The sequence below is a fragment of the Calypte anna genome, chromosome 3, assembly GCF_003957555.1.
Source record: "Calypte anna isolate BGI_N300 chromosome 3, bCalAnn1_v1.p, whole genome shotgun sequence".
In the NCBI taxonomy this organism is placed as follows: Eukaryota; Metazoa; Chordata; class Aves; order Apodiformes; family Trochilidae; genus Calypte; species Calypte anna.
Genome location: NC_044246.1, coordinates 95462010 through 95487520, shown reverse-complemented (window position 1 = coordinate 95487520; position 25511 = coordinate 95462010). Strand labels below are relative to the sequence as shown.

At 39.7% G+C, this 25511-nt stretch overlaps 1 protein-coding gene across 1 annotated transcript; it reads right to left on the bottom strand.

The window, feature by feature from the left end:
* Positions 1–828: 828 nt before the first annotated feature.
* On the bottom strand, positions 829–25460 carry TDRP (testis development related protein). Its single transcript, XM_030447814.1, has 3 exons — positions 25193–25460; positions 2503–2606; positions 829–1464 (listed from the first exon to the last, which is right to left on the bottom strand). Exons 1-3 carry the CDS (start codon positions 25313–25315, stop codon positions 1119–1121), a joined length of 573 nt encoding a protein of 190 aa, XP_030303674.1. The 5' UTR covers positions 25316–25460; the 3' UTR covers positions 829–1118.
* Between the last annotated feature and the right edge of the window lie 51 nt (positions 25461–25511).

Below are 25511 nucleotides of genomic sequence, written 5' to 3'. Positions count from 1 at the left end.
TAAAAAGAGGCACTTTTAGTATCTTATATACATTTCAAATCTCAAGTTTAACTCTTCACCTTCTTTTACCAAAAAAAAAATAAAAAAAAATCAGTAGCTAACAAGACCAAGCCTTATAACAAAACGCTTCAAAAGTTGTGAGCATGCACATACTTGAAATGGCTCAGTTACTCAGTTACCCTGAAAATGCCAGAGTATAATTTAATCACTGGTTATGAGGCAGAGAGAGAAGGAACAACACAGTATGAAACAAAAATGTTGTTTGTAGAACAAGGGTCAGCCATTGTAAAAATGAAAACTTAAGCCCTTCCATAAGAAGCAGCTTATCCCTACATTCAGGACTACAGATACTGAATACTGAGATGATCTTATTTGCTTCTCAAGTTTTCAACCATTTTTGCTGTTGTTATAACATCTGTCTTACAATCTAAGAAGCTTAGCTTTGCCAAATAATGATCAGTCACAAAGAAAAAACAGAAAAACAAAAAAAAAGCTCTGGAAGACCCATTTGACCTGGCTATTGGTGAAGATCTTGTGGTAGAAGGAATTACAGGAAAACAGTTTTTCCCATTGGTACACAGTGTAGCACAATGTGACAGCTGAGCTGAAGCATATGCTGAGGCTGGAGGTTTGCAGAACAGTCCTAAGGATAAGCATTCTCCCTGCAAGCCACAGATCAGTATTCTTAATTAACCAGGGACAGCATCAAAACTGAAATTTTGAGTGGCCCTCAAATACCAGAAAAAAACCCAGGACCTCAGGCTAGTGGAATTTCCTACATAAGGCAGTCAAATTTACAACCAGTGTATACATTCACTAAGGAATTACTTTTTTTTTTTTTTTTTTTGGTAAAACTGACAATCCAACATACTGCAGAGTCTGAATGTGAAATATAGGCACAAAATAGATTCTCTACTTTTTTCAGTGTGGAAAACATAGCTACTTAGCAATGTAATAAGAAAATTTACTATCAGGTGAGCAATAATTTGTAACAATCTGAATAAAACAAAGTACTGTATAAAGGTGCAATATTGAGCAGATTCAATTTTGGTTTAAACATATGAGTAAATCATGGAACCTTTCTCTTCTTATCTATGAAGTTTTTCACATTACCAGTATCATTCTAGTTCTTCCCAGTTGTCAGTAAGGTTACCTTTGCTTTGACGTCTAATACTAACCAGCTTTCCAGCTGATTTGATACTCCACCTGGAACTGTTTCCTGAGCTGGCCAGGTTTGTGTATTTTGTGGAGCCTTTGGTTTCATCTTCCCAGCCTGACCAGGCTGTATAGTCACTTAGAGCAGCTGCTGCATCACTGGTAGGCTCAGCAGTGGTAATCTGAGGCGGTTCCCATCCCTCTATCTCATCTGGTTTCCTAGATGAGGCATTCTGCTTTATCACCAAACTGTCCCAAAAACCTGTTTTCTTTTCAGATTTCATCTCTTCCTTTAACTTTAGGTTTGTTCTAGAACATAACAATGATGAACTGATTAATTTCTTCATTTAACAATGCATGCCATAGTTATTAATAAACATTCAATTAATTTGCTATGATTTATTGAAAGAAACGCTAGTCAGTTACTATGACAGCACATCCATTACTCTCAACTTCAGGAAAAACACCCTTGTACACATATAAGCCTAAACATCATAGAATCTTGTAGTGATAAATCAAAATGGAGTGTGTGGCCATCCTGGGGTTCATCAAAGAAAGTGTGGCAAGCAGGCTGAGGGAAGCTAACTTCCCTCCCACTCTGCCTTGGTGAGGCCCCATCTGGAATACTGCATCAAGATCTGGGCTCCCCAGTTCATGATGGACAAAGCAGTTACAAAGAGTCCAGCACAGAGCTATTAATGTGATTAGGGGACTGGAGCATCCACCATACAAGGAACAGCTGAGGGAGCTGAGTCTGCTCACCCTGGAGGAGACTGGGGGGGTATCTCATCAATGTTTATAGTATCTGAAGGGTAGGTGTCAGGAGGATGGGACAGACTTGTCAGTGGTGTCCAGTGACAGGACAAGGAGCAACAGTCACAAACTGCAACACAGGAGGTTCAACCTAAACATAAGGGAAAACTTTAACATAAGGGAAAACTTTACCATAAGGGTAAGAGGACACTGGAACAGGCTGCCCAGAGGGGCTGTGGAGGCTCCGTCTCTGGCAGCGTTCAAAACCCACCTGGATGTTACCCTGTGCAACCTGATCTAGGTGAGTCTGCTGTGGCAGGGGGGCTTGAACTAGATGATCTTCAGAGGTCCCTTCCAAACCCAAACATTCTTTTATAAATTCAAAGATTCTTTTATACAATAAGTTACACACTTTTTCCCCAGTAAACTACGCAGAACTGCTTTTGGAAATGTATTAGCATTAGAAGAATTTAGTACTCTAGCCAGGTGATTTAACTTCCAGGATTTGAATGCTACTGCTTTCTCACCTGTCTCCCTTCACTACTTTTCACACCTATTTTCTGTATTTTAATAGCAGATAGACCAGCTACTCACCCTTTGGATTTTGTAGACTTGCATCCTGCTAACAGTTGCTGTTCATCATCTTTATTGAACATAGATGTCACTTCCTTCCAACCCCGGAAGCTTGCACCTTGAACCTGTACAGAGAAGTAACATCCTCATAAATTCGAATTACAGACTGAGAAGCACAGGGTATGGATGCCGGTGCTGGCTCTGGGTGGCTGGTGAGCAGCCCCAACCCTACCCCTCCTCCTGCAGTCCAGCTGGGAGTGCAGTGGCTCCGTGCAGCCTGCAGAGGATGGCCGTGGTTTGGAAAAGAGCAGGTTGGGTTACTGCAGGAAGAGCTCTTCCCTGCTAGGCAGAAAGTAGGAAACCTTGCAGCTTGCAGGGCGTGAGAGCACAGCTGGGAGTCCCGGGTGCTCTTCTGCTGACTCCCTGCTAGTGCCCTGCAGTCAGGAGGCAGCTCAGGAAACAGGCTCAGGGACTTCAGGAGACAGGACTGAAATGAGCAGTCATTGGGGCCACCAGAGACAGGATAGCTGCATTATGACACTCCTCAGATTTAACCTGCTTTGCACTCTTCCTTCCAGCTTTTAACTAAGCAAAAACGGGTAAAAGGCTCGTCAGTGCCATACAGCATGTGCCACAGCTGCAGTACTGTGCTCTCTGGCTTTACTGTGAATGCTAAACACATAGCATAAAATATTTTTTCCACAGTATTAAAAGTTTGATTCACTCTCCCTCAAATGAAAAAAAAAAAAAAAAGGTATTAATTATTTTTATTTTGAAAGAATGCTCAGGGACTCTAACAGAAATGCAGGCATGCATAGGCCAAGCTAAGAATGTGAAAGTTGCTCTTTGTTCTTGCAGGGTCTAGTGAGAATGGCAGAGTGACTCCATCAGTGTTATCTGATTAAATTAAAAATCCAACAATACACTATGAAGTATAATGAACAATCAAAACAAAATTGTAGTTGTCAACACAAGTGAAGGCTAATTCATCACCTATTATTATACTTCATCCTTTTTGAAAAACTCATCAGTGCAAATAAGTATCAATTTGACATTTAGGATTTAGCTGCTTACAGTCTGTAACTGGTACATCCATGTAGGGCTTAAAACATGTATGCAAAACAATCTCCTACAAATTGAGCACAAGCAACAGATAGAAAAATACTGGTACTGCTTCCTCCTCACCTTTCAGAAACCCACAACTTCTACCATTCACAGGAGTAAAACTGCACGTTTCTCAATCAAGGTTACCAACAGAGCATTCCCACCTCTGCTTCTCCCATTCCACCATGTCCTGCACCTTCCCTACTCACATCTGAACCACCTCAGCTCCTCTGACACAGGACACATAGCAGCTCCACTTTAGGGTCAGGAGGAAGGTCAAACCCAGACTTCCTTATCACTCAGTTTCACTTTGGTACAACCATGGATCCAGCTTCGATCAAAGCTCTGGAGAACTCTGAAGAGGGAAAGATGAGCAAACAGCAATTTCCAGCTCTCATTCATGGGATATGGACAAGGTACATGAGTGAGGTTCTCTTCAACCCAGGCCTCCACAACAGCTCTGCTCACCTCTTCCTAAACCAACAGCCAAGCTTACCATAAACCACAGCACTCCTCATGGCTTCTAAAGAAGAGCAACAGCTTCTATATTTTTTTCCCCATTATGAGAATAAAGTGAGTACGGATTGCAAGCAAACTCTCATGTTTAGTTTAAATTTATTCTTCCTACTTTTAATTGTGTTAAAAATATGTAGACAGTTAACTTCAACTGCATCTTTGCAGCAGACTCACCAAACTTATCTCACAGGAGATTGGTATGGCTAATAATATAAAACAAAAGCAGACAAGCTGCAGATGATACCTTCAGACAGATACCTTGCTAAACAAAATCCTTGTCTTTAAACTGTTGGCATCGCCAAGCAGTGCTCAATATTTAATGCTTCTGTGTTGTATATAATGGTCTAAACCATCAATTTTAGTCTGTAAAGGTCTAATCCTGTTAACAGCTTCTGTTGTTCAATTAAATTCTGTAAGAGGTTCAACATGAGGATTTGTTATTCTGATTTTGATTCCTCTCTGTGTAAAGTAGTTAATCCCCAACAGACTTAAAAAAAAAAAAAAAAAAAAAAAAAAAAAAGGAAAAATCTGAGAAGTTAGTAGCTGAAGCAAGGAAGTAGTATGTTTAAAGAGAGAAAAGAGGAAAAAAGAAAACAATAAAAGGGGGGAAAATGTAAGAAACTAGAAAGCACTTAGCTTCTCACATGTTAAAAAAAAAATCCTTTGTGTTTTGTTATCTTACTCACTCTATGTTTCAGGCCTTTTTGGGGGGGAGGAACCTTTGCTACCACAGGCAAACCCACAGTTGAAAGCAGAGCATAACAACTCCTACTGCCTTAATACTCCAGGCCTTAAAACTGGAAAAAGATGAAAATATACCTCACTGATGTAATTTTTATATGAGCTTGTCTTTCTTCACTAATGATGTTTCACCAAGCTGTTGCCACATAATAAATCTGCAAATTAATAATAAATAAAAAGAACCACCTTGTTCCTGGTTTTCATATAGCAGTTTAATGGAGACAGAGAACTAGCTTAATTTAAATTGTATGTGCCTTTAAAAGAACAGCACTGAAGAAGACTATTTGGAGATAAGTATTTATACACACACACTCAAGGTAAAAAAGGATAAACCTACACATACATCTTTCGTTAAACCTAGAACATCATGCACAAATCAACAGTTCAACTCCAAACTTTCCTGCATTTATTTGGAAACCCAAGCATTCTCCAGCCAGAAGAAAGAAAAAAAAGAAAGAAATTAAAAGAATCAAAGTCATTTAATAATAAAATCCTGTTAATATCTAGTCACAAGGCTCTCCATATTTTTAACTTTAGACATCTTAATTTTTAATTTCGTTAAGTCTAATTCTGATTTACAGATTTAAGAACCATTATTAGAAAAGTTCTACTCAGTGTCAGGCAGATAGTGTGTGCAGGTCTCTAGACAAAAATTTACAACTCTGCACTCTTTCAACCTGTATGTAAATCAGTACCTATGAATACACTGCACCGTTCCTGTATATTTTCCTAACAAGTACTCCCATAATGGAGCAAATAGGTATATACAAAGATAATCACCATGTAACAGATTCTTCTTCTCTCACCATGTCCTTGGGGAAAATGTACACTAAACATTTCAGACATACTTCTACCACTTTTTTGTTTGGTGGTTCCAAATAAAACATTTACATCCATGTCCAAGTAGACCATAAACCCAAAGTACAAAGACTACTGCTTATTAAATGAATTAGGCTGAAAGAAACCCTGTAAGTATAAGACTAAAGCAAGAATCTCTGCCCACCATGCTCACCCCTCCCCTTCTACGTTTGCCTGCACAAGCACTGATATTCTGAAGCACGTTATCATTCAACAGAAAAGGAGCAAACAGCTCACTCTTGACAGTCTTCTCAGTGGAACTATTCTTAACATATACCTCAGCAAAAGAGGAGGTCAAATGCTTCCTACTCCCAGAAACCTTTTTTTCTAATTACTAAACTGGTTAAGGCAACAATCTTTATTCTTGACTACTGCTGTCATATAATTCTGTCACTTACTAAAAAAAAAAAAAAAAAGCCCTCAAAACAGGCTGCTGCATTTCTGTATTTCTTTTCATTGTTTTTAATCTACAGACAACCACCACCAGCAATGCAGCCAGTATGGGTACAACTGGATTCACTGGTAGGTACAGCCCAGGAAGGAGATATTAAAGTCTTGTTTCTCTGAAACCATCAGCTTGACACATGGCAGCTGCAAAGCCTAAAAATGCTGAGGGCCATCACAGAAACATTTAGAAAAATTTAGACAGCAGATCCATAAACAGATAGCCTCTATTTAGAGGGATGCACCCCTAATACCTCAAAAGAATCATTCTTAATGTTAGGGAAGAGGCCCTTGAAACTGGCCAGGCTGTGCTCTCCCTGAACAGCATCTCCTGTTGCCACAGTCCAAGAACAGATGGGCCAGGGTGAGTCAATGGAGAAAGATCCAGATCCCAGAACAATTAGGTGCTTTGCAATGGATGTTAAAAGGAGGTCAGTAAGTAAAAAAGAGATGACAATTTGGTAAGCTGACTCCTCACCACATCTGAGACTTATAAAAGAATATTAAAAATTAAAAATATTAAAGTTACGCAAAGTATGAAAATGCAGTACTGACATGGTCTGAAAGCATCAAGCCACTTGCAGTATTTCATTTTTATGATGTGTCTCCACAAAACTCAAAAGTACTACTCCCAATTTTTTTAGGAATTTTATATTACATAACCGACTAGCTTGTATTTTCAAACCTTTAAAGTATTTTTCCATGTGTCATTGGAAAAAAAGAAATAATTCAATATTCAAATTTCACAGAGTCACATAGCCTTTACAGCTGTAAGGGACCTCTGGAGTCCATCCAGTCCAACCACACTGCTTGAAGCAGGATCAGCTGGAGCAGATTGCCAAGGATCACGTACAGCTCCACATGCTGGAGAATCTAAAGCCTCTCTGTTTCAGGGCTTGATTTCCCTCACAGTGAAAATTTTATTGTTATGTTTATGTGTCCACTCCCTCTTGACATTCACTGAGTACCAAAGAGAAGAGTCCAACTCCATCTTCTTTACACCCTTCCTGCTGCTGGTGTACATACAGAAAGCTTTCTTACTGCTTTTCATTTTCCTCACCAAATTAACTCTAGGTGTGTTTTGTCATTTCTAATCTCATCTCTGCTTGCTCAGTGTCTCTACATTCCTCTCACATCACTTGCTTCCACTTCCTTCAGGCTTCCTTTTTGAAGTTTTTTGTTTCTTTCAATGAGAAATAAAGCAGCAACTTCTCAACATGCCATTTCAGTATTCAGTGAAGTAGGATTATAGACTTGTCTCATATGATTTTGACTATGAGAGCACAGAGGATGCCTATCAAAACATCCATTAATGAAGTTCTCCTGTATTTTCCATTTTAGATTGTGAAAATCCATGCAGCATGCCCTGTGCAGTCACCTAAAAGGATCAGTAGAAGTGAAATTACACATGCACATTAACCCATCAACCGGCAGACTACTGAAAACCCATCGTCATTGTTTGTCCCCAGAGGCATCTAAAAAGCTCAAGCCCAGGGCACACATTCTTCCCTTTCAGAAGAGGAAATCCCAATTTATGAAGTAGTCATTCTCCACCATGAGAAAGCTGCCATTTAATTAGCCTGTCTTCTGAAACGGGGAGTACATGGAGTCTCTCCTAGAACATCATGTAAAGGATGCTGCCTGTATCCCTAGGGAAACTCTGCTGTTTCTCTCCCTCCCCCTCTGCTTTGCCATGCTTCACTACCAGTGTCCATCTGCCAGACAGATCCTCAAACAGAAGTCTCACAAGGTGGTAGATCTGGTTTATCAGACAATGCTGCTGAAAGGGGTCAAGTGAGTCCACTGCCTACTCATATTTATACTGCCTTCCTTATGCTGTGGTTTTGTACCTGTATGATGGCTGTGGGAAGCCAGTTCAACTCACTAAGCCAACAGAAATCTAACTCACTCATTTTTTGCATTCTTTTGGGTTAATGATAAGAATCAGCTCATTATGAGAAGTCAGAGTCAGTCACCAAAGAATGTCCCCTCCCAAAATCTTGCCCACCCCCCGCATGGCGGTGAGGGGTAAATGTTGAAGGGACAGTCCTGATACTGTTGACTAAATTTTTTCTTTCTTTAGATAAAACAGGGAATAAATGCTTACTGACAGATAACTTGTTAGTGTCCCAGACAGGGACAGCTCCCCTCAAACTGGAAGTTTCCTACTAAAGTCAGTATTATTACAAAAAAACTTACTTCAGGTGTAATATTTTTCACCACACCAACAATTTCTGATTATTAACATGATTCTCAGCTTCACATACTAGGTAAACAGTAATAAATGTACAAATAAAGAGTCCACTGTGAAACAGCAAGCATCACTAAGAAGAACTAACAGTAAAATTAACTGCAAAAAGGTACATAGTTCATCATTACAGCTCTACTAGAAGTTTCATGCAAGGCTAGGCTAAAAGACACAGACCAGAAATGCCAACAGTTGAGTATAATCTATGGAAGTAGAGTTGCTTAGAAGTAACCTTAGAGTCTATTGCACAAAAAAAAAAAAAAAAAAAAAAAGGATGTAAGTATATATGAACAGATACCAAAGAGGAAGATTCTGAAGATTTAACTGAAAAAAAAAAGTTTAAAACCATCCATCAGATAGGTGTGGTTAATACACATGAACACCTTACCATGGGAGAAAAAAAAAAAGCACAGAATTCATATGTTAGAAGTACAGGACAAACAGTTTATATTTCAAAGCAAGAGATCAAAGTATATTTGGTATGATACTGCTCATGAGTGGGTACCAATACTTTTAATATATTCCAGTTAGACTTTCCTGCTTCCCAACTTCCCAGCCAGCAGGGCACCAAGCACTGAAGTCTCTCTCTGCAGTCTGCAAGAAGCCATGTAACAAGAGTCTTAGCAACCAAAAAGAGCAATTACAGGGGATTCTTGCTGTATACCTGCAGTGAGAATCAGCATGTTCAATGCTATTGCGTAGTTAAGCAGCTAATCTCTAAAAAGCCACTGCTCAGCATGTATGAAATGAGACCTCCACAAATTTATATTTTGGCCAAGTTTTAGCAGACCTTCAATAGTACTGTCACCAAGGATTGATGACTGGTGATTCAAAACCCTCCAGCAAAGTAGAGGCAGTTCACAAAATACTTGCAGAAATTTTTATAAATGTAAACAAAAAGAACGGATTTTCCTCTCAGCCTTGACTGAGAGGAACAATTGTTTGTCCTACAGCTTCCCTCTCTCCACACCCTGGAAAAAAAAAAAAAGCCTAAAAAGCTAGAGATGGAATTTTCCATGTGAGTACTTTACAGTTCAATACATTTAAAACTAACTGTTTTATAATAAATAAATGCCAATCAGCTTTACTTAAGCGTTCTTCCCACACTATAGAAAACTTATTCATAACATGCAAGAGCTCAACAGAAAGTGGAAAAAACACTCCTCTCCACACCTCTCCAATTTGTCTTCCAGGTATCAAAGCATTTGGGGAGGGAATTCATTTTTGGAGGGAATTTCTCAACTCAACCAACTGCTGGTCTGTGGCACTCTTGAGCTGAAACTCCAGGATTTGGACCTACCAGAATGCCCCAACATCTCAAATCTTGTTATTAAAATAATTTATTTTGCTGTTCAAAACTCTTTGTCTCTTTTCAAAAGCTGGCCTAATAACTGTAGATGAAGTCTTTGCATACTTTTAACTCAGAAGCTCAGCACAGAGGTGAAACCTCCAAGATTGCCAAAGGGCCAGGCACAGTATGAAGAGATTCCAGATTTCTGCATCTGGCAGAGAAACCACTAAAGAGTTCAGAGATTCTCAGTCTGAGATGCCAGAAAGTTTTTAAACCCCTTTTTAAACCTGCCTTTCAGAACTGTGAAAAGTGAACCAGGAAAATTCAGCACTGCAGTTAGCCTGTTCCTGCATGAGCAGAAGCTAAGACCTTCTTTCCAACCTCCATCTCCAGCCATTAGCACTGCTGCCCGCTTTTGCATCTCCAAGCCTGGGTGAGAAGCTTTCCTCTGTGATCAGGCATTGGGACTGTCTTAAACCCCAGGCCTTAAGAGACCAGGAAGGTTGCCTCCCTAAATGGCAGACATACCCTTCATCCATCCAACTTTGTTGTTCCTCATACTGCTTCAACATGGAGACTTTCATTCATGATGTGCATACTGAAAAGGCCACACATATAAATCATCATTAACTGAGGAAGTGTGGGTTAGATGAGTGCACAGTGAGGTGGATTGTGAGCTGGCTGTGTGACAGAACTCAGGGCGTGGTGAGCAGTGGAGCAGTGTTGAGTTGGAAGCCTGTGATCAGCAGTGTCCCCCTGGGATCAATACTCAGTCTGGTCTGGTTAAACCTGTTCTTCAACAATCTGGATGAGGTGGACAGAATGTATCCTCAGCAAGTCTGTTAATGGTACAAAGATGGGAGGGGTGGCTGACACTCCAGAGGGCTGTGCTGCCATCCAGTGTGACCAGGACAGGCTGGAGAGTGGGGCAGTGAAGAACTTTATGAGGTTCAATAAGAGTAAGTGTAGGGTCCTGCACCTAGGGAGGAAGAACCCCAAGCACCAGGATAGGTTAGGGGTGGACCTGCTGGAAAGCAGTTCTGAGGGTCCCAGTAGATAGTAAATTATCCATGAGCCAGCACTGTGCCCTTTTTACCAAGAAGAACAATGGAATCCTGGGTTTCATAAAGAAGAGTTTGGCCAGTAGGTCAAGGGATGTCATTCTCCCCCTCTTTTATGCCCTGGTGAGGCCACAGCTGGAATACTGCATCCAGTTCTGGGATCCTCACTTCAAGTGAGACTGGGAATTACTGGAGAGAGTCCAGTGGAAGGCAATAAAGATGACTGGTGGATTGGAGCACCTCTGTTAGGAGGAAAGGCTGAGAGAGCTGGGACTCTCTAGCCTGGAGGACAGAAGGCTAACGGGAGACCTTATTAAGGCCTTCAAGTATCTAAAGGGTGGGTGCAAGGAAGATGGAACCAGATTCTTCTCAGTAGTTCCAGTGACAGGACGAGAAGCAATGGGCACAAGCTGGAACATAGGAAGTTCCATTTAAACATAAGAAAAATAACTTTACTATGTGGGTGACAAGGCACTGGAACAGGCTGCCCAGGGAGGTTGTGGAGTCCCCTTCTCTGGAGATATTAAAAACCAGGCTGGATGCTGTCATGTGGAATGTGCTGATTTAAAGCAGGCGATCCTGCTTTAGTGGGAGGATTGGACTGAGTGATCTATAGAGGTCCCTTCCAACTCTGGTAATTCTGTGATTGTGTTATCAGCCATTTCTTAACATATTAAAGATCTTTGAACTTCTGTAATATCACTGTACTAACAGCTTCTAAGATGACAGATCAACCAAACAAAATACAGAAGTAATGTCAGAAACAAAAAAATAAAGAAAGAAGAGATGAGAAGAATACGGTGCTTTTTGTAAATACATTTTTAAAACAAGAGCGTTTCACTTTAAAACAAAAAAATATTGCAGCTAAAGGGTTTGTCTAATGGTATTAAAAAAAAAAAAAAAAAAAGTCAAAAGACATACTTAGCAAGCCTTCCTGAATGACTAAGTAGGGGACAAAAGAGCTTCAATATAAACAAAATTAATATTAAGGTTCTGTTTCTAAACATTAATCATCTGGCATAAAAACCCCAGTAGTTTATATTTTCATAAAAAGGAATAAAATTCCTCCAGATAGTAGAAAAAGGTCCAGAAGAATCTGACTTATTTTCAGTGAAAACATGCTATATTTGAAGGAGGACAAAAAGAAGACACAGATGTTGAGTTTATACATATTGATGTAAAGTATCCTATTGCACTAATGAGCCTATTTTAAAATGCTTTTCTCTATACCTATGGAATTTCAAAACAAGCTCCAGCATATCATAACAACTTCCAGTTCTTTCATCTTCCACTAATGTATTTTAACAACATTTAAAAAGATTCTTGGACACCTATCAAGGTAAAAAAAATAAGAAAAAAATGTATGCCCACTTTTCTGAAAGATATGCAGGAGAAAGAGGGAACAGTTTCAAACTTAAAGAGGCAAGAGTTGGATCAAACATTACAAAGAAATCTTTTTCTGTGAGAGTAGTGAGACACTGGCACAGGTTGTCCAGGGAAGCTGTGGATGCCCCCACCTTGGAAGTGTTCACAGCCAGGCTGGATGGGGCTTTGAGCAACCTGACCCCGTTGAAGGCATCCCTGCCCATGCAGGGGGCTGGATCTAGATGATCTTTAAGGTGTTTTCCAACCCAAATCATTCAGGGATTTGAGGATTCTGAAGTCCCTAACCTTTTATGGTCAGAGAGACATGTATAATGGAATAAATAACCCAAATCCCTTGCACTTTCATGGTTTTATTGCTGGTTACACTAAAATTTAGTGCTTCCTTAGACTTGGTTTCAGTTATTCCTCTGGCTTATTTTCATTTTGTGTTTTAATAACTATCATGTGGAAGAAATCCTTCCACTCTTCATCAATGAAAGGAAATGAGGCAGCTTTCTAACTAATACTGCACTGCTCATATTACTTCAGTAAGAATCCCATGAACAAGTATCTGTAAAATCATCAGTGAAGTACATAAATATCCTCCTTAATCAGGCTGCACATGAAATACAGGTAATTTCCTAACATACATTGTCTGAAATATATATGATACAGAATGTTACACTTCCAAAGAAGAGTTGTTTACCTTTGTTGCAAGTTGTAACACTGAAGATGAAACTTCACAATGAAGAAACTGGTCTTTATTCTCAAAAAAAGGATAAAGATAAAAAAGGCCCACAGTCAGTTTTTCTTTGACAGTTAGCAGTGACACATTTTAGAATATTCATAAATGCTTTTATTCTATTTAGCCCATCAAAGAAAATTGACAAAATGTCATCACAACACAAAACTAAGTACACACCATAACTAAAATATGAAATGTCAACAGAATAGCCATGAAAATTGCTGCAGCAGATGTAAAACAAACCCCTACAAACCCAAAAAAAACCCCACACCCCAAAGAGAGATCAAGAGAGATCAAGAAAATCCTTGCATCATAACAGTTTTAGTAAAATTCAAACTATAAAATAATTTGAATCTTAATAATTGTGTCTGTATTTTTTGGCTCTACACTGGCTTTCTGAATACCATACTAGATGATGGATTTCAAAGCATCTGTAGGCTGGGGGGAAAAGAATGTCCCAAGATTATATCCTCCTTCACATTAAAGGAGCAGACTTTTGCCCCCATTCCTTTCCCCTCCCTTTATAACAGCAGATTTCTGAAGAAAACCAGAGTACTAAAGATGCTAGTGAAGATATTTCATTAGGGTATTTCTGTCCATCTTTGAAGTAAACTCATGTCTTAATATGCTCAGGCCACCCTGTTACCATAAATGTTCTGTTCAAGAGACAGGACAAGTAACATCAGTGTCAGGAGTACTTTAGAGGCCAAAGAAAGATACAGAAAGTGGGCCACACTAAAAAAATTATGTCATTTTAACTTTCTACAGTCTGTGCTTTAATGACAAAAATGTTACTTTTTGTTTTCTGCTTTGTATGTAACTCCAAACAGTCCCCAAGTACTGAACAAGAACTCCAATTCCTCCCCCCCCCACCCAAAAAAAAGAAAGTTACAACAGAATAGTTTACGGAAAGCATTTTTGAAATGGCAATTTCATGTAATCCCCTGTATTTGTTTTGCTCCAGTTTTTGCTTATTTAGTAAATCAGCTACTTATTGTTTCAAAATTAAATTTATCAACTTGATTTTGTATTAATGTAAATGATAAGGAGTTGATAAACATTTTGTTTCATACATTTAATTTTTGTTTTAGGACAATTATACGTGCACTTGTCCCAAGACACACAAAACAGACAGTATCCCAGCTCCTGTGCCTTATCGAAGACATCCTTCACTTTGCTAACAAAACCCAAATGAGGTGAGAAAGCCAGCAGGAGAAGCATTAGGTATTTCTAGTCTTGCCAGGGCCCAGATGTATTGACTCCATTATGAGAGGACAGCTTCAAATCCCATCCATCTTTTTTTCTTACAATGTTTTTGTAACAAGAACTTTTTAAAACATTTATTTCTTTGCCTACTAACATTTCCATTTCCTTTACAGGCAATATTTTATATTATACAAGGGACAAGGAAGGAATTAGGAGCAGTTCTAGAACCACTATGAAGACCATCACACTGTAGTTCAGTAATAACTGTGCATTGAACTAGAGTGCTCCGTAGATAGGTAGGATGGCTTTGCTTGTTGGAGCGGACCCCAAAGTCAGGAACTCCTTCTATAATCCAAAATGACAATATTACTTCTGGTGGATCTTAACATGTTATTTAACTTCCAGATCTCAGTTAGCTCTCTTGACATAGGAGAATATGATTGCAGATGGGACACCAAAAATGATGAAGTCAAGATTTGTGTAGTACTCTAAAATAAAATTCAATTACTTTTTTCCTTTTTTTTTTTTTCTCCTTTTAAGAAAATTGTTGGCAGTGTTTTAAACAGAAGTGCAGCACACATACTATTTTAGAATTTTCCTTGTTTCTCCTTAACACTCTCAGCTCTCAAGCTTTCTGATGAAGTGGCAAAGCCCTACTCTTAACGTGATGGCATCTTTTCTTGGACACAAGGTAAAAGCTATAGTATACTTCACCTGATTTGTCCAAGCAATAGAAAACCTCAAGGGGAAGTATCTTGAGAGGAGAAATTCTCTCAAAGATCAAGAGCTGGCAGAACTACCAGTTTCAAGAGCCAAAAATACTGTCTCCAGAACAAACAAGACACTGTTAGTACCTTCAAAAGATAGAACACCTCATTTTAATTCCTCCAGCTCTCCAGATATATTAAGATTAATAAAATACGGAAATGCATAAAGAGACTTCATGTTCTACTGGAGATGTAGAATAGATGGAGGTGGGAAGTCATACAGACTCTGGCAAGCCGGAGCACAAAGAAGCAGGAGTGCAAAGCATTTTGCACAGTGCAGGCTTTTGAGGAAAAACTGAGAAGAGCAATGAGTGCTGCATGTGGCTTGGGAGTCAGCATAATGAAATGTGAATACCATAGTTTATAAACAGGAGACAAAAAGGGGTATTTCTTTGCTTCTTTACAAGTGTGAAAACCAAGGCTGAGTTTCTGTGTTAATACAGTGCTACTACTCACGGACATACAAGGTGCTGGCTACCCCAGCAAGGGATGTGTCAGTACTTTGCAGTAACTATGCTCATGAAGCAGAGAGCAGAGGCTGGTGGTAAGAAGAAGACAACACCAAGTTAGAAGATACAAAATGCAAAGATTAAAACACAGGAAAGCCCCAAGAAAGCAACTGTTGAGAATGCAGTACCTAAAATACATTTCTGGTGGTGGAAGACCTACCAAGTATCCATAGCATGCTTTTAAGACACTGCCTAAGAAAAGGAGACTTGGACCACTGTGGTGTGCTGGCAATGTCCCATGTGCTCAGAGTAACTCTTGACTGAAACTGGCCAGTGGATTTGAAACTGAGACTGAATTTCCAAGTGTTTTGTGAAAAATCCATAGCTAACAAAAGAAAAGAGAAACATATTAAGGCCCCATGCCAGGAAGAGAGCGTGGAAGGAGCACACGTAGGGTTCAAAGCCAGCTGTGGCCCATGCCACAGGGAGTGGCCCACACTGTGTGGTGGGGATGGGTTGTGCTTTTTGATAAGGACAGAGGAGAGGATGGGAGGGCACCAGTGCCACCACTGTGAAGAGCTGAGTAAAAAGACCATAAGCCATATACAGCCTACCTTCACTTGTTACCCACAGATTAATTTGCTTTTTTCAGTGATGCACAATAGTATTAGTTCTCTTCTGATACACATTCTGTACCCTTGAGACTATTCAGATTTCAGGAAGCCTATTTTTTGTTTTTTCACATTTTATTTAGGGGACAATCTACTGTACAAGAGTACAGTAATGTAAAGTGTGAAGGTGAGCTTGCATTATCAAGCTGCATAACACATGCTGACACTGAACACTTGCAAATTATTTCAATGTATTTCAAACTAGGCATCTTACAGTTATGATATTTTATCTTTTTACTTCAATTTAAAAGAAAAACACAGAGCATATTATAGTATTTAGTAACTAATAAGTGACTAAATGTGAACTCCAGTGGGAAATGCTGATCAGCAACTTGAATAGCCTTCCAGTTCTGGCAGGGGAAGGTTGGTATGCACAGTGTATTTTCATAAGGAAACAAGTGCCCTTTTGTTGGACATACTGCAAACCATAAGGTACTCAAGGGATTAATTCAACTAGCACACAAACCTTTTTGTACAGAGATCAAAATAGTAATCTACTTCCCTCAGCTTCCTTTGTGGTAAAGTAATTAATTAGTCTCTTTAGATCATTCACTTTCATAATCGAGGCCAAGATGAGGAACACTGGACATCAAAGAGTTAAGGCAAATAATGGCATCATCTCACCCTGCGTGCCCTTCTTTTTGCTCTAGTACATAAAATGGTGTATTATTGATTTTCTCTACATAGTTGTGGAACCTTCCTATCCTACACACACGAGCTGTCAAAGCCAAGCACACATAAGAGTAAACAAGTTGTTATTAAAAGAGTAGGACCTTATGGGTCAAATTCTTGCCCTTCTACTGATCTCTCTCTACAGATCTCATCAAGGACCAAGTGTAATTTAAAGTCTTGGTTATCACACCTGTAGGTGCAAATTAGATTATGAACCACAAATGTGTACTTTCAGGGGAAAAGAGATCCAAAACAAACACCATATCAAGAGATGTGCTCCAGGGTAGAATTTAACACAAATCGCATTATTCTATTAATCCCACTAAATTATTTAGTGATATGAGAGAAGGTTTTAAAAACAACAACAACAACAACAACTCAGGAAATCACAAACCTAGAAGTTAACCTCTGAAGTTGGAAAGATTCCCAAAACACTGCTTACAAACTGAAAAGTTGAACCACTATTTATCCTCAGCCTGACCACAGCACAGATTTAGAAGAGAAGATCACACTGGCAGGTCACCAGCTTAAAAAACAGCTACCAAAAGAAAATGTTTCCTTGGATTTGAGCAGGATCTTCCTATAACATCAAATGAAACAAACAAGACTAAAGCTGATTATTAATGCCAGTCACTCTGCTTATCTAATTTTTAGAACTGAATCAAAACCAATGCAAAATGCACTCAGACATGGGTAACAAGAAAGTGATCAGAGGAAGACCAGTGGCATTGGGCCTCATTTTCTTTGCTGCATCGATAATAAACACCTGTAATACATCTTTGTTGCACCATAACATACACCTGGAAAAATTTATGTGTGGATATACGCTTTCTGAGTCATGAAATTGAGGCAATAGTGATCAAATGTAAATAGGCACTATACATTTTTCAACATATTATTTTAATACAGCTGAAAAGTAAGGCTCAACTGCACCTGAACACTCACACAAATTGAACATGTCGTCTAAGATAAAGAAAAAAGGTTTGCAATTTTAACAAATAAAGAATGGATTAGTCATAACTTTCTTCTGGAACATGAAGCTCTATGTTCAGCAGATGTAACTCCCATGCTTAACCTGAAACTGCCTCTGCTCCTTTCTGGCTGAGGTTGCCTAAAGTGAGATGAAGATCATTAGTCTTGTCCATATTTAATCTACCACTAAATCTCCATCTTCCATTTCTATCTCCCTAAAGCAAGTGAGGGAACACAACTAGATATGCATGGGTGGTATAAATTGAAAGTTTCCAATTAATATCACTGATGAAAAATATTAACCCAGACATTTCTTAAGTCTGTTCATGCTTATGAGTAATTGGGTATTTTACACACATTTTTCTCTTTTATAAAAAATACTTTTCCATTCCCAGCTGCTTGCTATACTTTCAAAAACATCTACATTATGACAATAAAGCATTTTAAATTAAACTGCAACTAAGGAGTGACAGTGACGACTCTGTGAGTCTTGGGCAAAACTGAAAATACTTGTCCATAAAGAAAAGGAAATTTTAAAGATCTGAGGATGTAAAAGAATTATACTTTCATCTTGGGATATATTTAGAAGACAAAACTTATCTTGAAATATGATTCTAAAATATAATTAATCAGATCATTTCTAGAAGAACTCATTTCACTCCTGGCTTTAAAAAGTCCAGGTGACTAGTTCAGATACAGCAGATAACCCTTCTAATATATTTAAAAACAATTCCACCTTCTGGACTCCAGCCTTTTGTGAGTATCTATTATTCACCAGACAAACCAGAACATCAGAAAAAAGTTTTCCTATGTTTTCACATTTCAAAGTATTACTGAAAAGTAAATTAAGATGATGCTCTTTTCTTCAGCATTCACAGATGTCAAGAACTTGTTTAGTATTTTCAAAACTGTTTCATTCAACCACTTCAGATAATGCTTTACATTCCTTTAGATTTTAAAAAGATAATATCCAAGTTATTTTCATATATGTATATATATATATGTATATCATATATGTATATCAACTGTCAGTTGATATACATGGAAAAACACTGAAGATTAACTTCAGAATGTAAGTATTTACATAAGAATACTTCCCTAGTTCTGCATTTTATTTGCATTATGAAGAGAAACATCAGAACACCAAATTCCTTTGCTCTCTGTTTTTGCATCAGTCCATGAGGTTAACTGATCACATCATTGTGCATCTCCATAGTAAATTGTTATAATATATCTAACTCAGACTTTGCTTCTCTGAAACATTTTTGGAAGGATGTTATTAAAGATTAAACACCTTAAAGATATTTTTAAAAAGACTCAGCCCATGAAGAATTTAGTTTTGCCCAATTTATAATATTTCAAATATGCTTCAAGAAATTGAAATAGCTGTATTAAGATCAAAGTACCATCAGTGTCCAAGCTGAACAAAGTAAGGTCAAAAAATATTTTTTTCAAATGCTGACACAGTTCGAATACTTCAGTGAAGTTTTCAATTTTGATAAAATTTCTGACTAAAAATCTGTCAATTACTTTTAACAAATTATCCATACTAGAAGTTCATATCTGCTTTTTTTCTGATCCACAAAACAAATCTATAGGTGCTTTGCAATTAAATTAGGTATCCTAAAAAAAAAGCTGTTGTATGAGTAATAATATTTTCATACTACAGAATCACAGAACCACATAGCCTTTTTGGTTGTAAAAGACTTTCCAGATCATAACATCCAACCATTAACCTTGCACTGCCAAGTCCACCACTACACCATGTCCCTAAGCACCATATCTATGAGTCTTTTAAATACCTCCAGAGATGATGACTCAACCACTTCCATGGTCAGCCTTGTTCCAGTGCCTGACAACCCTTTCAGTGAAGAAATTTTTCCTAAATATCCAATCTAACACCCCCTGGCACAACTTGAGGTCACTTCCTCTTGTTCTGCTACTTGTTACATGGGAGAAGAGACCAACCCCCACCTTCCTACAGCCTCCTTTCAAGTGGCTGTAGAGAGTCACAAGATCTCAGCTTCCTCTTCTCCAGGCTCAACAACCCCAGTTCCCTCTGATGTTCCTCACAAGACTTGTGCTCTAGACCCTGCACCAGCTTCGCTGTCCCTCTCTGGACATGCTTGAGCACCTCAATGTCCTTGTACTGAGAGTCCCAAAACTGAACACAGTATTCAAGGTGCAGTCAAGCACAGGGAGCAATCACTTCCCTAGTCCTGCTGCCCATGCTATTCCTGAGACAAGTCAGGACGCTGCTGGCCTTGGCCACCTGGGCACACTGCTGGCTCAGATTCAGCCAGCTCTCAACTAACACCCCCAGGTCCTTTTCTAACAGGCAGCTTTCCAGTCATTCTTCCCCATGTATAGTTTCTGCAAAACTGATTAAACACTGATGCCTCTTGACACGTAGCTTTTATCAGCACTTCATATTCCCACAGACCTATTAGAACCCACCCCAGAGCTCCTCACAAAAAAACAAGGAAAAACTTGTTAGAAATGTACCTCTGATGATGACAGAATTGAAAGATAGTCTACCTGGTAAACTTCTAGTATCTCTAATTATGTTATCAATGTCTTCACACATACTGGCAGACAGATAGTTTCTGTAACTGTAAGAGGAAAAAACCCAACATAATAAAACTATTTTACAAGTAAAGAATTAAATGGATTAAAGCCATGAATTCTTCCTCAAAAAGCAATGTATTTTAGCTTGTATATTACTGGTAACAAAACCAGCACTCCTAGGAGAGCAAGTTCCAGAAACATTTCAAAACCCCATGAAGATACAACACACGGCTTGGGGAAAGCAGATCTCAGGCATACATGTGGAGAAGATAGTGGCTTTGTGGATCAGTGAAAGGGGATAATTCTGTATTAGGCTGGATGAAGGAAGACAGACAAGGCTGCTGGCAAATCCAGGCAATCAGAGGTGGCTAAGCACAACTGGCTTGAAGAAAGATACAAGTGTTAAAAATTACAGACAGGGGAGAAGAAGAGGATGTACAAAGAAAAAGCTTGAAAGCAAGGACAGAGATCTGAATGTAAATGTCCTGAGACAAAGTAGGGCCATCTAAAGAAGCAGAAAACAAAGGATGAGGAGGACTTAAAACTTTATGCCATAGGAAACAACATTAATATCAACAATGGGTTTTCCAGGAACTAGGGAATATCACCAAAATGTCATAGGAGCAACTCTGAGGAAAAGAAAAAATAGGCTCGTGGAGAGCACAAGGTATGAAGGAACAGTAAGAGTACTGCAGGCAAAGCCTGAGACACATCAAAATGGTTAGAAAGTGAAGGAAATGCATTAGCTGGATTATCATTGACTGCTAAATTCTTTTTTAATTTAAAAATACCCTTATGCAACATAAGCAATGCTGCTCAATTCCCACCCATTCCTGTAGGGCTTGTCTGAACTCAACTCATTCCAAGATGAAAGCCAGTGTTAAAATTGTACCAGAGACTTAAAACATCTTCATTAAAATAGATAACTAAAATTCTGTATAGCCAACTTTAACACATCCAGTGAGCAAGTCTAAACAAACTTCAGTATAAAACGTTTTTGTGCATACTGGCTTTGAACATAACAAAAAATACAACCTGGAAGAATAGATCAAGGCTAAGGATCTGAAATATTTTTACATGAAAGATAAGGTTGCAGAAGATAATACAGGTCAGTCTGACATGTAACCACTACCCTAATATACAGATGTATTTTAAAGTCAAACACCATTTTACATCAGAGTTACATGCAATATTGACACAGCATCGACATCTCTGAGGACAGACTGGATGATAGCAGGCTTGAATCAAGAACTGAGCATGATTGCCAAAACATTGCCTTCCAAAAGTCAAACAACATTTTTCCCTTTCCATAAATATAACTAGAGTTGGAAACATAACTATTACAAACTGAATGCAAGTTTGGCAAGCATCACTATACATTTCTAGCATATTTTGAGACACACAAAAGGCATGTTAAATATTATTTTTATACATGTGTACTTTTTATATGTGTCAAGTTGCCTACACGTATTAATTGTAACTTCAGTCAGTGAAGTACCTTTATTGCATACATTAAAAATATTAATGCTTCAAAGCATAAATTAACTTCTAAGATTCAGGCTAAAACTGTCAGTCTATAAAAATATACAATAATGCACACATTTATTTATACAAGTACTGCTTCAAAATTTACTTTGTCTTATCTCAGGAAACACCTTAGTATTTTAAATAAGTGTTAACAATTCAAAGTACTTGAATGTATGCAGAAACTTTTGCTGAGAAGTGGCCAGAAGCTGACAATTCCCTCCCGTTGCAATTTTCATGTTCTAAAATCTGGTTTTGTTCTCCCCTGGAATAAAATCAAACCATTCCGTATTCCACAAAACCAGAACTGTCAAAGCGTCTCTATTTAGATCAAACTAAGCTTTCTATTTAAGTATGAACTTGAGTAAGCCCAGATCAGGCTTCCATATCTAAAAAGGATGATTAAAATTTCTGAAGACTAACAAAGAGGTTCTGTTGTGTGGGATTTTTTTGAACTCATAGTAGCCTAATTCTTTATTGCTGTCTGCTACTGCAGTGCCCTAATTATTAGGTTGCACAGTGAAAACTCCTTCACTCTTTCCCAGCCTTGAAGAAATAACATATAGCACAAACCTTTCATTACACTGGAACAGTTTCAACCTGGTCTGTTTAATGACACAGATGCGACTAACAATTTCTTTCCTTTGAAGTAAGAAGTCTCAGCATTATTTATAGCATGAATGGCAGAAGCTTAAGGAATTCTTCCCACTTGCCCTTAAAGATGAAAATAAAGACAAAAGACAGTTGTTGGGAAAAACAACATATCATATATCAAAGTCAAAATGAACTATGGTTCGTCTTCTCTTTTACCAAATGACATAGCAGGAAAAACCTAGAGGAAATAAAGTCCAGCAGTAACTTCCTAATGAAATCTAACGCTGGGCTTTCTCAGTTTACTAAAAAGCACTGAAACAAATTACCCAGACTTTGACCCTCAAGACAGAAAGTTATGGAAGTCCTGGGCTCTCTTCTTGAGAAGGTAATCCTTCACTCACAGCTTAAGCAGGCAGTATCATGACAACTTAGAGCAGCAGCTGAGAAAGACAAAAACTTGTTCATGCACAGCTAAGGTACTGAGAGAACTGTCCCCAAAACTCCTCCATGCTCTGGTGGTACTACTGTCCTCCAAAGTCAGGGGTTTGGGCAATGCAGGTCAGGACAAAGCAGCAGCAAAGTGCAGATCATTACCAAATCCCACTGCACGTTACTGGATTTCACTCCCTTGTGATCATATTATCAGGAGCAAAAACAGGTTCTGAGGAAACATCAAAAATGTCAAAGACTAAAGGCAAGGCCCATGACCCAGATCAGCTCTAACAAGCTGAACTAGTGCATTTGGTTGCCCCACACTTTCTCTTTGATACTGTCCTAGCCATGTTTTAGACATACTGGACCTATGGCTGACCTAAAAGCTGTTGATGGATCATAATAACTACCATGTTAATCAGGTGATCATATTTTTCCATCTAGCCTATCCTTCCTTAAAAAGTACATAAACTCTAAAACAACAACATTTACATTAGGGGCGCCTCTTGATCTCCCCTCCAGATGTCAAACCTTCTTGATTTGATCAGGAAAAACAACTAGCAGCTTATGTATTCACTACAGGTGAATGCCAGGACACATGCCAGGTCACACTATGGCCTTCCTAACTTTTCTGAATTCTTTACCTTTGAGAATATTTCATTTAGTACCTTAGAATTTATTTTTCCACAACCACTCAGAATAAACACTTAGGAAACTGGCAACAAATTTTCTTAAAATTGATGAAAATGGCAAACCACTTGCACAGAAACCACAGTCACCACCACTGTAGCTTAAGACTGCCACTAATGGAACAGAACCTTAGGATAGAAAACATCATCAGGCAGGAGAAAACAAAACAAAACAAAAACAAACAAACAAAAAAACCCCAGACACACCAAAACACAAAAAAGTAACTTCTGTAGTTAAAACAGAGGACTGGGAAAACTGTGAGGACCAAATTCTGAAGAACCATCTTCTGAATTGGAGGCTGAGGTCAGAAGCCTCAGAGTGAGTTTGGAACTCTTGTGATAGAAAAGAGAAGTAGTAAATAATAGTCAGTGGGATTTATTGGAAGCTTTCAGTGACCTTTGGGGTTCAGGAAGGGTTTCAGGATGTAAGGAAGTCTAGGACAGCATAAAACAGCATCTTAGCTATCCAGTGGAATCTTTCAAGCACCTGAGGGCAGGAACTATAGGAACTATAGGAGAGAGAGCTAAGAGGTTGTAGGAGATACTTCAGGTTGCCTCCAACCCCACAATCCCCTTTCATCCCCTGAAGAGGCTATTCAAAGTACCTGTTCTTCCTCTCCCAGGGGAGAGAAGGCCCTATTCAACGATATGGATCTTCACAGTTGCTGTCAAAAAAGTAGCAAGGACTAGGGCTCTTCGGTTCACTGTGCAGGGGAAAGGGCAAGGCAAGGCTGAACAGGGGAGCAGACTGGTGATTTTGGCTACTGGAAGATGGAGGAAGTACCTGCTGCAATTGGAAGCAGCAGCCACTTATGTTGACAACCCATAGCAGTTATCAACCAGACACTCAAGCGGAAGGTGGATTATCCAGACACGCTCCAGCTCTTCCAGCGAGGTAGGCAAGCCAGAATACAGCGGGAAACTGGGTGGGTTTTTGTACCTTAGTTTGAAAACAAACCTCACCGGTTTGCAGCCTCGGGCAGCTGCCTGCAGGTCTCTTGCAGTCTCTCATATAGCACCTAAAGATACACTGTGGCAACAGAAGATCAGTTCAGCATCAAAACAGTACTGGCCAGTGTAACAGGCTTCTGGGCTGGATCGATGCCTAATTGTTACCAAGTTTTGGAAAGCAAGTCAACGAACATCCTTTTAGTTGCTTTGCCTGATATTCAACTGATACCTTCCCTTCCATGTTGTATTTGTAAGCCTACCGGTACTTCGAGAAGGTCACTGCTGGTATTTAACTTGTCATTTAACAATGAAAGCTTCCAAGTAATATTGCAGTTATTTAAAGATAACCAACTACCATTATTGAAACTACAGAAAAAGCAATCCTGCCAGAACATCAGTGCTCTATGCAAACGCGCACACACCTGCATATGAAGATTATGTTCTTACAAATCACTGTTTAATGTATTGTGCTTAACAGATGGTTTGCAGTGCTTCTGCCTAGAGCGGGGGGAGAAAGTACCCTGTGGTATGAAACCACTGGAACGAAAGACAGCAAGTCCCAGCAATGCCGGAGGCCGGCTGCTGGAAAAAAATACGGGAGAACAGACCAGTCAGCACCCCAAAGAACTCGTGTGACAGTTGCATGGCTCGAGAAAACACCCCCTTCTCGGACCACGGCCAGCCTGCCGGCACATCCAGGACCGGGAAAAGTGATTACTCACGCCATCAAGAAAGGAGGGGAACGGGAGCAGGGCGCCGGGCCGAGCCTCACGACCCCTCCCCGGGCCCCGGGGACTCCCGCGCCGCCTCCCCCCCGCCCGCCGCCGGGCTCCGCGCTCCTACCTGGGGGGCCGCGAAGGCGGCGGCGGCGCAGGCGGCAGCAGGCGGCGGGCCGCGGGGACGCGTCTCCTCCTCCTCGGGAGAGTCGTCCAGCAGAACTTTGCTGCTCTTGTTGAGCTTCCACATGGCGGGCGCGGGGGTGGCGGCTCCCGCCTCTCTTCCTCCCGGCAGCGAGAGGGCCGAGGCGGGAGCGGGCGCTGCCTCCGCAGCCCCGGCCGGGGCAGCTGGGCTTCGCTGGGCACTGCTCGGCTCGGCAGGGCTGTCACCCCGCTGGGGGTTCCCGGGGCGGGAGGGAGGAGCGCTGCCGGGAGCCCGCCCCTCG